The sequence below is a fragment of the Moschus berezovskii genome, chromosome 11 (genome assembly GCF_049115385.1).
Source record: "Moschus berezovskii isolate FMDL1 chromosome 11, NW_MosBer_1.0, whole genome shotgun sequence".
Classification (NCBI taxonomy): domain Eukaryota; kingdom Metazoa; phylum Chordata; class Mammalia; order Artiodactyla; family Moschidae; genus Moschus; species Moschus berezovskii.
Window position 1 is genome coordinate 33,361,133 of NC_142470.1, and position 20,006 is coordinate 33,381,138.

The following is a 20,006-nucleotide window of genomic DNA, read 5'->3' on the forward strand; positions in this document are numbered from 1 at the left end:
AATAATAATAATAAATAATTTTATCAGAAGATAAAAACAATAATACAAGTAGTTGTTTCATGCTGCAGTATCATATTTTAGGGAAAAGGCAGACTTCACTTAGATACAATCCTACCAAAAAAGCAACAGAAAAAGTTGATTTTAATCATTTTTCTGGTGTTATTCCATCTTACCTTGACTTGGAATTCCATAAAGCTCTTCTCTGAACATTGTTTCCTGTCTGGAAATTAGGAACCAAAACTACAGACTTCTAAGTTCTTCCACCTTACACAGAAATCAATAAACTAGTTTTAACATTTGACTGAATTTCAAGGTTCTACTCTCTGTTCCTATCTGGCTAAAGGTATACCTATTTCAGGAGAGTTTCTATCGATTTCCAACTAGAAGTATCAGTTTTGCTGTCAGAGCTCTTTATTTTTGTACATAAAAGGAAGTGGGTTTCGATACTATCTCAGTGTTCTTCCTGTCTTACAATGCATTTGAAATAAAGTGATGTCAGATTGAGAGTAAAAGTTCTAAATAAGAAAACGGAATAGACACACATTTGTTTTACCTTTAACTGCAACTGACTTAGAATTGTTCTGCAGCATGCAATTACTATCACTGCTAACTACAAATTTTCCACTTTAATTTGCACTGGACTACAAAAATACTCATATGTAACAACAGAAAACTAAAACTACATTTCTATGCCTATGCCATATGCATGACTCAAGAATGAGAGAAGTACATCCTATGAGAGACTTAATCATTTATTATTGCTAGCTTAGCATTCATCCATTTCTTAAGACTATCAGAGCTGCCAGAGTCGATGTGAATTCCATATGACATTACATACACCTCTCATCTCCACCTTCCAAACACCACATGAAGTTCATCCTAGTCTCAGGTTAACAGGCTACAATCAGAAAAGATCTTAAGATCTCAACATAAACTGAGGCTAAGTAGTTAATACTGTATCAATTTCGAGAAGAATGCATCAGAGGCAGTTCGAAAATAATTTATGTTGACTATAATTTTGAATTTGCTATAACCTTGATGTTAATATCTTCTTTTATTATGCCAAGTATGAGGCAAGGTTGTAATATTTTAATCTACCCATTAAGCTACTGAGAGGAAGAGAAGGGGACAAAGGATGAGATGGTTGGATGGCATCACCAACTTGATGGATATGAGTCTGAGCAAACTCCAGGAGTTGGTGATAGACAGGGAAGCCTGGAGTGCTGCAATCCATAGGGTTGCAAAGAGTTGGACGTGACTGAACAACTGAACTGTAGCTACTGAGAATAGGGTTCAACTATTATTTCTTAAATCCTCTTACACGTTTATCTCACAGATAGCCTTTCACAACTATGTAACAATCACTACCTAAAACAGCTACTGCAGCCTATGAGTTATCAAAAAGCAAAGACCTACACAACCGTGACTTTGTTCCCACTTTACTGACCACCTTTAATGCCGACTTCCCTGTTTTCAGCCACATCCAGAAATTATGAGTCTATTTCTCTTGCTTGATGACCTGGTTTGGTTCCAAATTCTAGATCAACAATTCCCAAATTTAAAAACAAACATGTAAACTGGGGGGCAGCAGAGGAGAGAAAGAGGCCTAAATACTTTTGGCTCCATCTTCCAAAAAAAGAACAGAAAAAAAAAGGGGGGGTGTCTTTAGTATAATCTGAGAAACTTAAGACCCTGGACACACCTCTCTTCACCACTGACTGGGATTACTTTTAAAAAATACATATCAAGAATACTGAGGATTTCCCTGGTGGTCCAGTGGTTGAGAATCTGCCTTGCAATGCAGGGGACGTGGGTTCAGTGCCTGATAAGGGAACTAAGTCCATGCACTCCGAGTTTATACACAGCAACAGAGATCCTGTGTGCCGCAACTAAGACCCTACGCAGCCAAATAAATAAATTTTTTTTTAAAGGAATGCTGGTCACAGGTCCCAATCTTGCCTTGCCTTTATTCCATTTGTTCATAACACTGAGGGTCTGGGTTGTTCTCTAAGTGGTTGTGATCTTAAAGCTAAGATCCCCTGGTTTCAAAATTTGTCCAAATAACATGTGTAGCAGCTGTTACGAGAGAACTCAGATAACACAACCAGTTATCTAAATTTTCTCCAAGAGTAGTCCACACATTAACACAGAAATGGCACTAAACCTGATGACTTTTCTGATACAGTTCAAAAATCAATAGCTCTACTAGCACTTAAAACTGAGTCAATTATTCTAGTAAGTGTAACTCTAAATTCTAGATCCAAAGACAACTCACCTACAACTCAAACCTAAGAGGATATCCAGCTAGGGAAATTTTGGATGTCTATTTTGCTCTGGCATATTACTACATCAGTCCTTACAAAGTAACCAGCATGAGCTGGCTTAAAATCTGTCCTGCCATATATGGCTCAATTTACCAATACTGGGGTAAAAATGATTTTGCCTCTTCAAAAAGACTGTAGTGTTGAAAAAGAAGCTACAGATAATTAGCAAGACTAGGTAATGTATTTCTAAGTGGAAAATTCATCCCAGGGAAGCTACAGCAACGAAGATGTTATTCTCTTAAAAAACGGTTTGGGGTAAACTATAAAGCAGAAACCAAGCAGGAGATGAGGGCAAAGACTAGCAGACTAAATTTAGTCTTTGCTAGTAGAAATGAAAAGCATTCTTTTCCTAGTAAGGAGTGAGCTGTTAAAGCAATTAAGTCCTCAAATTTTAGAAGAGAGTATTAAAGAGGTAAATAACATAATAGCATCCTAAGAAGGGTTACAGGTAGCCAAGAGCTGAAAATAAACCCAGGTAAAAACCTAGAGCCATGTTGCCCAATGTGATGGCCATAGCCACATGTGGCTATTTGAGTTCAGTGTTAACATAAAGTGAAACCTCAGCTCCTCTGTCACACCAGCTGTATTTCAAGTGCTCAGAAGACACACGGTGCTAGTGACTACTTCGTTGAGTTGCACAACATAGATGCAGAACACTTCCATCACTGCAGAGAAGTCCATGGGATAGTACTGATCTAACTAGTAAGGGAAAGAGAATAACCGACCTGGGCTCTGGAAAAGAAGAACTATTAACAAGGGCATGTATCCTATAGCATTCAGTCCTTTATTGAGGCATCAGGTGGATTTACCTTTCCTTTTCCACCTGCTCTTTTTTCCCTCCTTGTTGCTGCCACCATCACTGCTGCTGCTGCTGTTCTCAGAACTCTGGGAATCTGACTGACCATCACTGCTTTCTTCTGAACCTTCTGAAAGCTCTTTCACCCCATCCGGCACATCTTTCTGAAAATGTAGGCATCCAATTAGGATTAATCATTACCATTTCAGCAAACAGGAATTAAATTTCTGATATGCATTACTGTGACTTGCAATTGTGTTATTTTTTAGGACTGTAAGATTCAGTAGCAGAACCAGCAACTTCTGATTCCTGTCACCTCTCTTCTTTGTGTCAAATTAGCTACTGTTTCCTTCTATACTCAAAGATAAAAATTATACACGACAACCTTATGCACGTACAACACAGAGGCTTAGACAAAAACTTGCTATATATAAGTCCAGGTAAATGATGAAATCAAATCTATAAAATGTATACAATAACAATTTTTTAAAATGTAAGCATACCCACCATCCACATAATGTATATATATTTGTGTGCATATAAGTGCCATTATGTATTATAAATTCAGTTAAGAGTCTGGACAGCAAGAAAATGATGGTACATTATTTGAATCTATTTGGTTCCAAAAACTGGCTAGTAAGTAGCAAGAGTCAAATATAAAAGGAGTCATTAAAAAAAAATTGTATGAATCTTTGGTTTCTGTACTGCATAGTGAGAATGCTAATCAGAAACGATTCCTGTGTCAGCCACAGTATGATAGACATAACAGGGAAGCTGTAAAATTAAGAATCTAGGCCTTGAATTCCGGCCTTATCTTCTCCTAATGATGCAGCCTTGGGCAAAGTCTTAAACGCTCATGCCTCAGCTTCCCTGTAAGATGAGGTAATAGTACCTACTTCAAAAGATCATTCTGAAATTAAAAGAGTTAATAAATGTAAAATGCTTAGTATAGTGCCTAGCATATGATAAGGTTCAATAAATATTAGCTGGCTACTATGTATTTATATAGTATATAAAATATAAATACATTCAGTTCAGTTCAGTCGCTCAGTCGTGTCCGACTCTCCGCGACCCCATGAATCACAGCACGCCAGGCCTCCCTGTCCATCACCAACTCCCGGAGTACACTCAAACTCATGTCCACAGAGTCGGTGATGCCATCCAGCCATCTCATTCTCCGTCGTCCCCTTCTCCTCCCGCCCCCAACCTTTCCCAGCATCAGAGTCTTTTCCAGTGAGTCAACTCGTCGCATGAGGTGGCCAAAGTATTGCAGTTTCAGCTTTAGCATCAGTCCCTCCAATGAACATCCAGGATTGATCTCCTTCAGAATAGACTGGTTGGATCTCCTTGCAGTATAGTGAATGCTATTTCTAAGTTATAAAACTACAAATGATTCTTTTTTCCCTCTCAATATATTTTCTGTTTTCCCACATATTTTTATTATCAGATGAAAAATAATTGTGACACATGACCATCCTACCTACAACTGGCACTCACAACATTATAGTCAAGGCAGTAATCTCTGCGGGCTTCCCTTTTGGTTCAGTGGTTAAGACTCTGAGTTTGCACCAGAGGGGGCATGGGTTCGATTACTGATGGGGGAACTAAGATCCCACATGCTGCAGGGTGTGGTCAACAAAAAAAAAGAAGACAGCAACCTCTGATCTGGTAAGGAACTGTTTTTTCTCACTTATGTTTATACTCCAGTGCCATTTCACATGTTATACACTTTCTTAAAATACACATCCCTTATTTTACTACTATTTCTTTCAAAATGCAGGAAACTTTTATAGATTAGTTGCCAAAGAGACCTCCTGATCCATAAGTTCAACAAATACTTTAGTACAAATATAACTATATTCCTAAACTTGTGATCCCTCCAGGATCAACTCACGCCCCACATCTTAGAATCACTGCATCCGTTCTTTTACTCCCAAGAGTTCACATTTTATTTCTCTAATGTTCCTTGCCTCCATCTCTTTTAGCAGTCTCATGAAAAATGTTAGTCGCTCAGTCACATCTGACTCTTTGCGACCCCATGGACTATAACCTGCCAGGCTTCTCTGTCCATGGAATTCTCCAGGCAAGAATACTAGAGTGTGTAGCCATTCCCTTCTCCAGGGGATCTTTCTGACCCAGGGATCAAACCCTGGTCTCCCACATTGCAGGTGGATTCTTTACCTCTAAGCCACCAGGGAAGCCCCAATCACTCTCATAGTACAGCCCAATTATCTCTTCTAAACAATAATAACCATCTTTTTGACAAGTTTTCCTGCTTAACTCTTAAGTATATCCTACTTGCATTATCTTCCTAAACATGGATTTGATCACTCTATTCTCCTGAAAACCCCACTTCCTCAACACATGCCTATCCTCCCTCCTCCTCTCTCCAACTGCTGAGTCAGGTTTTCAAAAGCCTCCAAAGTGTGTTCTTCACCTAACATTTACCCCACCCCGACTCCTTACCACACTAGCCCACACACAGATTATGGTCTAACCACTCCAATTTACTCCCAAGTCCATTCTGAATCCTTTTATCTGTGCCTCTGCTTAACCTATTCCCTTGTCCTGGAAGGCCCTTCCTCCCATTACTTATCTACCAAAGTTCAACTCAAATTTTACAACTTTAAAATAGCAAAAATAAAAACAAAAACGTCTAAATCCCTTTATTCAAGATGAGTCTTTATTTCTCTACACTATATAGCACAGTACATTCTGTCACTAACTATTTCATTAACTATGTGAGATTTAAGAGACCAGGGACCTTAATTTATCCTTCTTTATAGCCTCTACATGTCCAGTACAGAGTAGGGATTTAATAAATGTTTTTAACAATATGGAAGGTCTACAACAGCTAAAATCTAAAAGAAACATAGTGGGCTAGATCCCAAGAAGTTGAACAAGGTGTTTGAAAAGAAGGTATTAAAGGTGAGTTAGATCTTTTAAAAATGAGCATGCTACACACAACCACCAAGCACAGTGATGACTACAGCCAAAGCTAAAAAGGTAAAGGGGAAAAGTGCACACACATGTGGACATAAGTCACTGCTGATAAATTTCCTTTGAGAAATAACACTCTCCTCAATCCATCTGGCTGCTTCTGCTGCTAAGTCACTTCAGTCGTGTCCGACTCTGTGTGACCCCGTAGACGGCAGCCCATCAGGCTCCCCCGTCCCTGGGATTCTCCAGGCAAGAACACTGGAGTGGGTTGCCATTTCCTTCTCCAAAGCATGAAAGTGAAAAATGAAAGTGAAATTGCTCAGTCGTGTCCGACTCTTAGCGACCCCATGGACTGCAGCCTACCAGGCTCCTCCATCCATGGGATTTTCCAGGCAAGAGTACTGGAGTGGGGTGCCATTGCCTTCTCCGATCCATCTGGCTAGAGAGGGCTTAACCCACCCTCATATCGAGGGTGGATCATGAGCCTAAGGGCGGCCATCAGAAGATTCAATACATTTGGCAAAGGTGATCATTTAGGTACAGGCACATGCACCAAGCCATACCAATTAAGTCACAAGAGAACTAACTAAAAGGGCTCCTGCTTCAGTTTGTGAGACTCCTTCTCTCCAGGCTTACAGTGGGGCTTGGGAGTGAAGTCATGTAGATGAGGAGAAGGCCTGCCTTAAAATGAAGCCAAAAGAAAGTGGAGAGACCCATTTCTAATGACAATCATTTGCACTCCTGAATTCAGGCTGAGTTTCTCTAAAACTTTGAGCTACGTGAACTAATAAATTCTGTGAACTAATAAAAAAACTGTTTTCCTCAAGTTCATTTGAGTTGGTTTTTGTTTATAACTGTAAGGACACTGATAAGTCAAGATCCCTTTTTAGTGCAGGAATTAGAAATTAGCAAGTTTGTTATGGTAAAAGAAAATGGAAATTCAGTCAGATCTGAGTTCATATTCTGGCTCTAATACTATCTGGCCAACACTGGGCAAGAAAATCCAATCTTCTGAACTTTGGTTTTCTCCATTATAATAAATAAATAATAACCACAGTTCTGAATTGTAACGGAGAATTAAATGAGAAAGTAGTATAAAGCATTAAAGCTATATGCTCCACAGTAACACTCATTATTATATAAATGATGTGAGGCTCTTTAAAAAGTCACTGGAAGTAATTTTCAATTCATCCTTTCCAAATAATATTGTGGCAGAGAATGAAAAGTGAAGTTACTTCTCCAATCTATCTACACATAGCTACAGATTAATTAAAGAAAAAAGTACTGGACATGGGATTGAAATTTTTATTTCTTCTTGAAAGTAAGCTCTTCAAGAACAGAATTCTGTCTCTATGATTCAAGTATTATTTATATGTAGTCACTTCCTGTTTCCACTTTTAAAATGACTCCCTAACAAAAATATTTACCTTCAAAGTATATACTCCCATTCTACCTGGAACCTTATAGAAGATGCCTTCTTCACCTCGGGAGTTTGTGTGGAGCATGGCATTCAGGCATGCAAGAGGGGAAGTTCCACTGTCAAAAAAACAAAACAAAACAAAAAGAACACAATGATTAGTTTCTAGTCTCTGAATAGCCTATATAACACTGAATTAAAATAAAATTAATGGATCAGCACTCATTTGACAAAACACATTTTATAATCTATAAAAAGTCTATAAATCTAGAGAGGTGGTCATGGAGAAAATGGATGTAAAATTCATTTCCAGATATCTAGAAGAAAAAATAATTTTATAATTTTCTTAATCCCAATTCAGCATCTCACATTCAAGTCAAGAAAAATTTCTCTCATCAGAAGTATCACAAAAAGTATTCTGTAAAGATTTTATTTTACTTACAATTTTATTTAGCACACTTCAGTAAAGCTGAAAAAAATTTTTTTAATATATTTCACTTAGCACAAGCCTGTTCAGAAGTAAAACAGGGAGGAAAAACAAAACACAAAGAGAAATAAACAATATTAATCTCCTTCCATACTGCTGCACCAGAATGAATTTTAGTTATGGAAAGAACATACTTCCATGGCCTTTTTTGAACCAAGATATAATTGACATTTAATATTATATTAGTGTCAAGTGTATAACATGATTCCATATTTATCTATATTATAATGGCTTCTTATATTTAGAACTATCATAAGATCACTTAAAAAGACTTATAAAACAGGCTTTGGAATATTCACCTTCTATGTAGAAACTTGATTAAAAGTTTACTAATTCTAATATGCTGTTGTTTATTCACTAAGTTGTGTTGGACTCTTTTGCAACCCCATGGATTGTAGCCTGCCAGGTTCCTCTGTTCATGAGAATTTCCAAGCAAGAATACTGGAATGAGCTACCATTTCCTTCTCCAGGGGATCTTCCCAACCCAGGGCTCAAACTCATGTCTCCTGCATTACAGGCAGATTCTTTACCACCAAGCCACCAGGGAATCTAATATACATTTATCATACTTTCTGGAGTTTTAGCTATATAATAAATTATCTGTAGAAAATTTATATATAACATTTTCCTTTCTAATTGCAATCAATTCATTTTCCTAAATGGAACTGTGTGGCATCCTACAGGATAGAGCAAACTTTGACATAAGAGAGAAAACCCCAACACTACAAAAGAAAACCTTAATAACTAAATAAAAATAAACATTTCTGTACAGCAAAGAAATATCATGAACAAAATTACACAAAACATACAAAGCTAGAATAAGTAACTGCAAAACAAATGGCAGACAAAAAAATGAATAATCCTAAAAGAGCTTCTTTTAGGAAAACACAAACAACCAATTAGAAAAAAATGGATTAAAGATATGAACGTGCAGTATAAACAGCAAAAAGAATACATGAAAAGCTGCCCAAACTTAACAGTAGTTATAAAGGAAAACAAATGAAACGGAGACACCGTCAGACCTGGAGAAATCAAATATATTAAAGTCTCTGTTAGCAGTACCGTACTAGTGTCAGCTTCCTGGTTTTGATATCATAATACAGCTATATAAGATGCTACTACTGGAGGAAGTAGGGTGAGGTATACATGGGACTATTATTATAATTTCCCATAAGCTTATAATTAACGTTTTAAAAAGTGAACTGATAAAACCCATTGCTGGTAAGGTTACGGGAAAATGAGCACTCTTAAAGACTGCTGGTGGGACTGAAAATTGCCACCCCCTACTCCCCACCTCAATTCTGTCTTAGGAAAGTAACATGGAAGTATCCACTAAAATTAAAACTATTAGGCGCTACTGATTCAACAATCCCACTTCAATCAATCCCCCCAAAATAAGACCACAAAGACTTACAAACATACATGCAAGGATTAACTTCAGCATTGTTAAAAGTGTCAAAGCACTGAAAATGACTTCAAAGTCAATAAAAGAATGGCTGACCGTATGCTAGTAAAGTAACCAACAGGATATGAATCAATAACAGCTACGTTAACAGCAAAAGGAGCGCTAAATTCCAGGAAGCATTCTGGTTAGACCTCACAACAATCCTCTGAGGTAAGCAAAATTATTACACCATTTTTACAAATGAATATACTGAGGTGTTAATAAGTAAGCTGGTTCAAGATCACATAGTGCTTTGTAAGTAGTGAAGACAAAATTTCAGTAAAGAAGAAAGAAGCAGAAGAGGAAAGAGACTGCTTAAAAAGAACATATAACTAAGTAAAAAGAAAACATGCTATAATCTGTGGCTCAATAACCTATCTGGTAAAAGGTTTGCCCTAATTTTTGGTATTCAATTTCAGTATTAAGTACCCACTCTGTTTAGTACTGTTATTAAGTATCCAATAAACTAGGGTCTGTAGCTCCAAAGAGGAAAGCTTTCCTGTTCAAAGTTTAACAGGACAGTTAGACAAGGGAACAAACTGCCAGAGCACACTGCAACCAGTGCGACCAATACATACACAAGTCCACAATCCCTGACCCCAAACACTTAAGGCCAATTGTTTCAGACATAAAAATCTGGATTTTTGAAAGGCAACATGATATGCCATATACTATGTAACATCACCAGAGAGATCGGGGGCAGCAACACTATAACCAAATACAGTAAAATACATGAATATTCACACTAAGTAGGAAAAACAGTTTAAGAGAATTGTCGACAAAGGGAAGTTTGGTACCAAAAGACTGAAAAACCTTTTTCAAGCATTTTGGATTTTGGCATTATGGAATGGAGATTGCAGGCTTGTACAAAGTACTTTAGGTCTGAGAGAAAGTAACATATAGTCTCATCTAGAGCTTAGTACCTAGAACCCAAAACAAAACAAACAAAAAACCCCAAGCCAACCAAACCAAAACAACAAAACGTCTTACGGTAAAACCCATAAAATGAAAGTAAATGGCACACACATATGGTGAAAAGATGTGGTAACAGAGACAGACACCATCATATTTTCCTCACAAATCTGGTGTAATTTTCCTTTGAAGGAAATATGAAAGTTTCAAAAAACCCACAAGATATACAGAACACCACACTGTTTAAAACAAAAATTTAGATCTGATTTCAGGAAAATATAAAAAAACAGAGAACCCTTGAAAAATTCATTTTTATGAATAATGAAGCAATGACAGAGAAGTGAAATAGGCTACACTGCCCATGATGGCAGGAATATATCTTCAAGGGAAGTAACTCCAGAATGACATAACTAAATAAAAATAACTGAGAAACTTGAAGGAACAGACAGCCCCTGCATGAGTGATAAAACCCTGGAACAGAGGAAATCAATACTGATGTCCAGTCAAGTAAGTATAATATGGGGTTGAAGCAGCTGAAGCAAGAATACCTCAAAAGATTACACAACAATCATGAGATAATTTAGTTTCTAATTTTTTTTGGTCCATGTTTAAGAGATTTGAGTTGAAGTAGGAGGTGGGGGTGGGGGTGGGGAGCAGTTCTCAAGGAAAGGAACAAGTGTAGTGTTATAATTTTATGCTGATACACTTCATGAAGGAAATATACTAAGATGCTTCATACACAAGGCCTAAGAACAGAAGTAACTTCAGTCACACCGCCAACAGCCTTCTTTGATTCTCTCTGCAGTAAAGGGGGTTAACAGTAGCCAGCAGGGCTAAAAGACCTGAGGCCTATAATTAACACTACTCAGAGGAAACAAACATAGCAACTCATGAAAAGAGACCACTGTGTGGCCTAAGGAGCCAGATTTATGTATTCAGACCAATCTTAGAGTGCAGATCTGAGTATATCATGGGCAAGTCAGTAAATATCTTTAATCTGCTCATCTGTGAAACAGAAGAAACACTATCTACTTCATAATCTGTACAGAATCTTAATTACATATAGCAAGTGTATGTCACAGAGAAGTGACTGTGTAACTGTGGTACTTACCTTCACTTGTTTCCCACCCCAGTGTCATGATATTCCAGTGTTCCCTACCTATCTTAAGTGACAGTAACTTCACTCACCCACATCAATTCTGCACTCTGAAGCCAGTGACCTTTTAAAAATATGTATGATTGTGCCATCTCTGCCCAGCTGAAAATTAATCCATGATATCACAATGTGCTTAGAATAAAGCCCAGAATTATCAAAATGATCTGACCCCTGAGACACCCTCTCTGCTCTGGCCTACTCTAGTTTTCTTTTCATTTTGTAACTTACAATTCTTCTGACTTCTTGGCCTTTGTACTAGTTAATGCTCCTCCTTGCAATGAGAACCCTCACCTTTTCTCTTAGAAGCTCCAATTAATTCACTCTTCAGATTTCAGCCTTAAGTACCTTGCTTATGGAAGCCATCTCAATGTTGCATAGAATCAATACTTCTCCTAAATATATTTCATTTGTAACTACACATATTGTCAAGAAAAAGTTTTAACACGTGACTCTACTGTAGGCCAGCAAGATTCAACAGCATGTGATTTCACTGAAGCTCTGGGAAGCAGATTTTCTCTTTTCTTCTAAAGTCAAACCCCAAAGCATACAGGCTCCATCTGCAACTATGATGGATGAATCTGGTGAAAATGAAATAAAAATGAAGGAAATAGAGCCAAAATTCTGATCAAACTGCCAGAGCACCTGGATCAAGTTTTGCCAGGTATTTTCACTTTTATCACATGATTAATTTCCTTTAATGCTTAAGCCAGTTTACATTGCACTTCCTGTTATTTACAAATGAAAATATCTTAACTGACAAAGCATCTAGATCAAAAGCATTCATACTGACAGAGATATGAAAAGGATACAGAAAAAAAATATAGGAGAATATTCAAAAGTGACAACTCTCTCCTACCAATGAGAAAATATTATGTGTATGAATCAACAGTGTATATTGAATAATGGAAGGAGAGGCAACATGCTACTCAACATGCACAGCCTAACTGACCCAAGATACTCCAAAATATTTATCTTAATTTTTTTCTAAATCTTGAATTTCCATGATTAAGAAAGAATCAAGCTGAGATCTAGGCATGAAAAGCAAAAGTGGCAGAGTACATTACTGTTTTTAGGTATTCACTCACTCCATCAGGCCACCTTACAGTAAATAAAATGTATTTATTCCCTTGCCCCTCTTTGGCTTGGCCATAAGACTTGATCAATAAAATGGTAACAGAAATGTCAGAACCAGAGGCTAGCAGCTGCTTGCACAGTTTAACTTCCTCCTGATTGCCATGAGAGTAGGCCACTGATTTCGGAACCCACAGCAGAGAGCCAAGCCTAGGCAATAACTAATCTCCAGCTCCTCTAAAGACATGAAGAAGAAAAGGAACTATCTGTTGCTATAAACCACTGAAACCAAGACAGTTATGCAGCAAAAACTGACTGATAAGCCCAGTATAATGCACGGAACATCTGCCTTCTTACCAAAACTCAATGCCAGACAGTAAAAAAAATAAAATAAAATATCTAGCTAAGATATCACTCAAACAAAGAAGTAACAGAAAAATATTAAGTCCATGAGAACTCAGGGAAAAGATCATCCATTAACTTAAATCTAGCCAACAAAGAAATAAAACTCAGAAGTGGAGAAACATTTAGAGGGGAAAAAAAAAAGTTGCAATTATGGTGATAAAAGAGAAATGAAAATACTTTTTTTTTTTGCTTTTATTTAAAAAATGATAACGCACATTCAGAATTTTTCTATTTTCTTTTTCCTCAACTTCAGAGATCATTTAGGAATTAATACCCTAAATGAAGTATATTACTAATCTTCAGGGGAAAAATTAGTACAGCAATTACCTTAGTTTCTTCAATTAAATGTAATACAGTGGTAATTCCTGTTACTGAATTTCAGGGTATTTTCCAGTGTTTATTTTTTCATTACTGATTGACCTGGTTTTGGCTATTAGGAACCATTTTTACAAAAAATTTAAAGTAAATACTCTAAAATATATGAATAAATTTTAAAACAATGTAACTTCTAAAAGAGAGTAAGGCTCTTTTTCAAAATCACTTCCTTTGTTAAGAGCATGCTAGTTAAAACAAAAACTAGAATAGCAGGTAAAGGGGCAGAGAGACTATACACAGACTGAAGTGAGACATTCAAAGAGAAAAGACACATTGACTAGCAAGGTATTTGTTCACCAAGTACCAGAAGAGACACACTCAAAAAGAGTCAGTCATTGACGCTCACAAATGCAAAGAGTGGGGATGCCTATACATAGCACTTAAAGATCGAGAGACAAGTCCAAGGTGAAGAAGCTGGGTGGGAGGATCCAGTGGTTTTAGAAAGAGTGTGTTTAGTTCATTATCACCAAAACATTTAATCATTTCAATTATAGGATAGTGATATTTAGGGAGAAAACTAGCTATTCCCTTGAATATATCAATATAAAAGCAATCATGACATTTTGATAACAACTTGAAAAGTTTGTTATATCAAAATACATTTTCAACGTTCAAATGTCTATTTTGATAAATGACTCATTATATCACAAACCTGTTTAGGCACCCATGCAAAAGACTTCTCTTACCTGTTTGTATAGGGATTAAACTGCTACCTTCTACTCAAGCAACAAAATAAACAAATACAGTAAAAAAAAAAATAACCCAGAGAATAAACGAAGAATCTATGAGTTCATGCATGAACTTGTAAATGCTAAGTCGCTTCAGTCATGTCCAACTCTTTGCGACCCTATGGACTGTAGCCCACCAGGCTCCTCTGTCCATGGGATTCTCCAGGCAAGAATACTGGAGAACTCGCATCTCCGACATCTCCTGCATTGGCAGGCAGGTTCTTTACCACTAGCACCACCTGGGAAGCTCCAATGAGTTCATGCCAAATTTCTCCACTGAAAGTCTGGACATCTTCACTATTGTTTTCTTTCATTTTTAGTTTCTTTCTGGAGCTTGAAGATACAAATAAAACTGTAAGTGAAGTCTGCAAAAGTATTCATAAATATACAAGGCCCATCAACTCTCAGTAAAAATCTTTAGCTTTTTTAATCTTGTCTGTAACTCTCCTAATTCTGAAGGCCCCTACAGCACTTTTATCACTTGTTATACCAATTCTGTATCATCACACTGTAGGCAGAAATTTTTAAAAATCACTCATATTTTTCTACAACCTTCTACCACTGCCTATATTTTAAATCTGACAGGGAAAAACTACCATCTATAAAAGTTTAAAGAAGTAACCTCTGCTCATCCCCTCTCTACCTCAGCCATTTGTCTTATTTCCTACAGTGGTTGTTTCTCCCACATTATATAAAAAATCCTACTCAAATTACAACAAAATCCTACAACTTTATTGTGGCAAATATGACCCAGATGGTAAAGAATCTGCCTGCAATTCGGGAGATCTGGGTTCGATCCCTGGGTTGGGAAGATCCCCTGGAGAAGGGAATGGCAAACCAATCCATTATTCTTGTCTGGAGAATCATCATGGACAGAAGAGCCTGGCAGGCTATAGTCCTTGGGATCTTAAAGAATCAGACATGACTGAGTGACTAATACTTCTGCAGTTTGATAATAACATAAAATTTACCATCTCAACCACTTCTAAGTGTACAATTCACTTCCACTTAAGTTCATTCACATTTTTACAACACCAGGCTCCAGAACTCTTTTCACCTTACAAAACTAAAACTCCGCACCCATTAAACAACCCCCTATTTTCCCCCTACACCAGCCCCTGACAACCACCTTCCTATTAATCCTTTCTGTCTCTATATAACTTACACTCTAGGTCTCTCATGTAAGTGAAATTACATGGTATGTTTCCTCTTCTGTTTGGTTTATTTCATTTAGTATAATGTCTCTGAAGTTCATTTCATGTTGTAGAATGTTAGAATATCCTTCTTTTTTAAGGCTGAAAAATGCTCCATTGACTGTATATGCCACATTTTATTTATCCATTTATCAATAAACATGAGTTGTTTCCATCTTTTGCCTATTGTGAATAATGCTGCTATAAACACTGGTGTAAAACTATCTATTCAAGTCCTTGCTTTTGATTCTTTTGTGTGTATTCAGAGAAGTGGAACTGCTGGGTCAAATAAAATCCTACAACTTTTAATCATTCTTTACCTTACTTTCTCACTTTACAAAATCATCTCTCAGGTGCAAACATCTACAGACAAGAATCAGGTAAAATCCATAGGCTGACAAGGAGCTTCACAGGTCATGAAGCCCATTTTCCTACAGATGTTATATCCCCTCCTAAAACATCCTAAACAAGCAGTCTTTTGCACAAGCTCAAAATGTGCTGGTGGAGACTCTATGCATTTCTAATTATTCATAAATTCTTCCTTAGTGAGTGAAGTCGCTCAGTTGTGTCCGACTCTTTTTGCAATCCCATGGACTGTAGCCTACCAAGCTCCTCAGTCCATGGAATTTTCCAGGCAAGAGTACTGGAATGGGTTGCCATTTCCTTCTCCAGGTGATCTTCCCAACTCAGGGATCGAACCCCGGGTCTCCTGCACTGTAGGCAGACGCTTTACCGTCTGAGCCATCAGGGAAGCCCTTCCTCTAACTCCATTTATTAGTCCTGATTTTATGATGTAAATCAGTGGTCCTCATGGTGGAAAATTTAGGAGGTTCTTTTCTTTCCTCTGTGTGATTTTCTCTAATGTTTGAATTTGCTTAAATGACCTTGTAGTAAACCATCTTTGCAAGTGGAGAGGAAAAGAAATTATTTCTTCATTAATTAGATGACAGCCCTTCAAGCTATTTTAATAAGACTCTTCATGAAGCCCTGAAGTCTACTTTTTCAGATTTTTGATCTCTCTTTTCCTCACTGGCATCCTCTCTCTGGCAACTAAGCTAAAGAAATCTAATATTAATAAACTTTTACAATCCATCCTCAAAATTCACCAGTATCTTCCAACATTTATTATCCCCAGTTCAAGCCTTTGGAAGAGCTTTAAATGACTTCAGTCTTATTTACTTATTCCTAGATACTCCACTTTGCAACAGACCACCCTGCCGTATCTCAACTTAAATCCTAATCTCTTGTTTATTTTTCTGTACTCCTTCCTATAGAATGGCCTTGTCAAAACTAGGACATAATCAGCTTACCTACCTCTGACTCAACTGTTATACACTCTGTATTTTTCCTTCAAAGTTCAATATCCTGAATTTCAACAGGATTAAATAATAGACTCCTGAGTTTCAAAGTGTAGAATTATCTAGTTCCCCAAACAGATGCTTGAATAAGCCCTATTTCAGGTCAGTATTAAATGTGAAAAGACAATAAACTCATAAGAATCTTTCACTCACATAATATACATACACACAGACACTCATTACCCACATACTAACGAAAAAAAATCAGCACCACGTAACTTTAAAATCAACAGCTGATCTGTGGCATGCTTACCCTGACACAGCACACAAAGCAAATTGAACACAACAGTGTCCTTACAATGGAAAATGGTGCGTTTAGAAATCAGTAAATTAACCGTTTCAGTAGGCTTTAAATTCACTGAAACATTGTGTACTCTTACAAACTCTTTCATTAAAACCTCTTGTTTGCTTTCCCTTGGTCATATTACCTGAAATTCTTCCAATGAGAAGTTCATCTGGGTGAACTACTAATCTACTTCTTAAAAAGAAATAAATGTAGTTTTTAAATGTAAAAAGTAGCATCTACTCATCTATTCTCTAGAGAATTAGTTTCTTCAAACTACTTTCCTCCCCAAACATGTTGTTAAACAAATGGAAATAAAACCCCTGGAGAGAGGGTAAGAGGGTATGCAGATAAACTTTTACACAGGCATGCTGGGAGAAGGAGGTCAAGTTGGGACCACAAAATGATAAGTCTGAACAGGGCAGCGAAAGGGCACAAAATAAATAAGAGAGTAATCTAGGAACAGCATAGAGAGGGAGGTCATAGAAACAGAAAGATCCTTCAGAAACTGTTTATACACTGTCTCTATCCTTTTAATACTTCACTGTAAATCTTCAGTCTCTTCACCTTCCTATTATTGTCTTTTTTCCCACTATTACTTTTTAAAAAGTGTAGCTTGTCCACTACCAGTAAGATATGAGTAAAATCATTTCAAAAGGTGGGGGCGGGGGGAAGAGTTCAGTGTTTCTGTGCTTTAAAGTAAATATATGAAATATAAAGTGCTTGACTCCTATCAGTCCACAGCCATTTCCTCTACTGGTTTCACTGCAACAAGCTGCTTAAAAAGGTCACTCTAACCATCTAGTCAAGGCTATGGTTTTTCCCGTGGTCATGTATGGATGTGAGAGTTGGACTGTGAAGAAGGCTGATCGCCGAAGAATTGATGCTTTTGAACTGTGGTGTCGGAGAAGACTCTTGAGAGTCCCTTATACTGCAAGGAGATCCAACCAGTCCATTCTAAAGGAGATCGATCCTGGGTGTTCATTGGAAGGACAGATGCTAAAGCTGAAACTGCAATACTTTGGCCACCTCATGCGACGAGTTGACTCACTGGAAAAGACTCTGATGCTGGGAAAGGTTGGAGGCAGGAGGAGAAGGGGACGACAGAGAATGAGATGGCTGGATGGCATCACCGACTCGATGGACATGAGTTTGAGTGAACTCCAGGAGTTGGTGATGGACAGGGAGGCCTGGCGTGCTGTGATTCATGGGGTCGCAGAGAGTCGGACACGACTGAGCGACTGAACTGAACTGAACAGCTACATATATAAAGAAATATCAACTGCCTTTATTTCAGCTGATCAAGATACTAACATTTCTTAACTGGCTGGGTCGTTTCAAAACAGCGGTATGTTTCTGAACTAAAGAGGTATAGACAGTTGCGTGTGAGGATATATTACTCGAGGTAAAAGAATTAGTATGGATAACAGAAACTGGAAACAAAATACTGGTCAACATAAGTCACAGAAACAGTCCTGAAAGAAATGAGCTAGAGAAGAATAAAATTTTATCAGGTTTGATTAAGTACATCAAAAAGTAAAAATCTGTTGTAATTTTCTATCTCTGTTTTATCTGGTATTCTTGTTCATTTAACAGTAAAGATTATACACCTAAATGGGCTTCCCTGGTGGCTCAGTAAAGAATCTGCCTGCAATGTAGGAGACCCAGGTTTGATACCTAGGTCAGGAAGATCCCCTGGAGAAGGGAATGGCTACCTACTCCAGTATTTTTACCTGGAGAATTCCATGGACAGAGGAGACTTGTGGGCTACAATCCATGGGGTCGCAAAGAATCGGACACAACTAAGCAACATTCCCTTTAATCACTTAAATAGCTAAAGCTATTGATTACAATTATTTTCTGCTTTTAAAAAAGAACTGTCCCTCTTGACACTCACTCATATCGAACTCTAGAGTTTTGAAACAGTGAATTGAAATACATGAATTGCACCAATTCTTGGCATTTTCCAACTCACAGAAGTAACTTAAGAGTTATGGTAAAGCTCATATAGGAAAATGTGGATACGTGATAAATTACATGTGTATACTGTAATACCCAAAGCAAACACTAAGAAAATTATGCAGAGACACAAACAAATGCAGTATAAAAAGCCAATACAGAATCCTATAAATAACCCATGGCAAGGCAAGAAAGGAGAAACAGGACCAAGAAGCAGAGGAAACAAACAGAAAAACAACAGAATGGCAGGCATAAACTCTAAAATATCAATAATTATCTTAAATATAGCATAAATATGCAAATTAAAAGGCAAAGATGGGCAGAGTGAATTAAAACACATACACACACACACAAACCCACATACATAAATGAATACAAATGAAGCCAGGCAGATTGTCTCAAAAGCAATACACTCCTGTGATACTGTACTGTGGTGATGCACAATGTTGCCACCGGGAGAATCTGTATAAACAGACAGTTCTTACAATTGCTTGGGGCTTAAGTTTTTCTGTTGTACTCTTATCTTCTACAGTAGGCAATGCAGTGGACATTTGTTGTCTCTGCCTAGTCAATATATTCTCTCTTCCTCTGGAAAAGAACATGCAATCTTGCTTTGAGGAACTATGCCCTACCCCACTGGAAATAGTCTTTGCAGGACTATCCATTAAGATGTCTCACCATCCCTGGACACTAGACCAGTCTTCCTTGAATTTTTAACCTGGAGCAAAGTAGACATAGACTAATTCATCCCGGCTGGAGGGCCCTGATGAGCCCATCCTTCAAGTGTCAGCTGCCTGATCTCTGTAGCTAACTTAGTTCTCTTAATTCCAGAGCCTGTTTCTTTCCTTTGAAACTGCAAGCTACCCCATATTCAAATAAATCTCATTTTGATAAAGTTATTCATATTTGGTTCCTATTATTCATACCAAAAGAACCTAACCAAGTATAAGACCCCCCAAAAAAAACAAAATTTTTTCTTGCCTATTTAAAATTTTTTTAAATTATAATTTAACTGTTTGTATGACCTGAAATAAGGTTTCCTCCATAAACTAAAATTCAAAAATGAATAGTTTCTTATAAACAAAATTAATGGAATAGAATTTAAACTGGAGCTTAAAAGATTAAGCTCTAACTAAAAGCCAAACATGTCATGTCCTA

General features: G+C 37.3%; 1 protein-coding gene across 2 annotated transcripts in view; it reads right to left on the reverse strand.

Moving 5' to 3' along the window:
- Positions 1-20,006, reverse strand: part of ASXL2 (ASXL transcriptional regulator 2) — a 103,500-nt gene that overhangs the window by 27,750 nt on the left and 55,744 nt on the right. The window contains exons 3-4 of one of the 2 annotated variants that reach the window (XM_055400931.2): positions 7,488-7,596; positions 3,134-3,284 (exon numbers count right to left, since the gene is read on the reverse strand). In XM_055400931.2, coding sequence (XP_055256906.2) covers positions 3,134-3,284; positions 7,488-7,596 — 260 coding nt within the window. Of the gene's footprint in view, positions 1-173; positions 3,099-3,133; positions 3,285-7,487; positions 7,597-20,006 lie in introns of those variants that run through there. The other variant, XM_088841233.1, reaches the window with a different exon arrangement.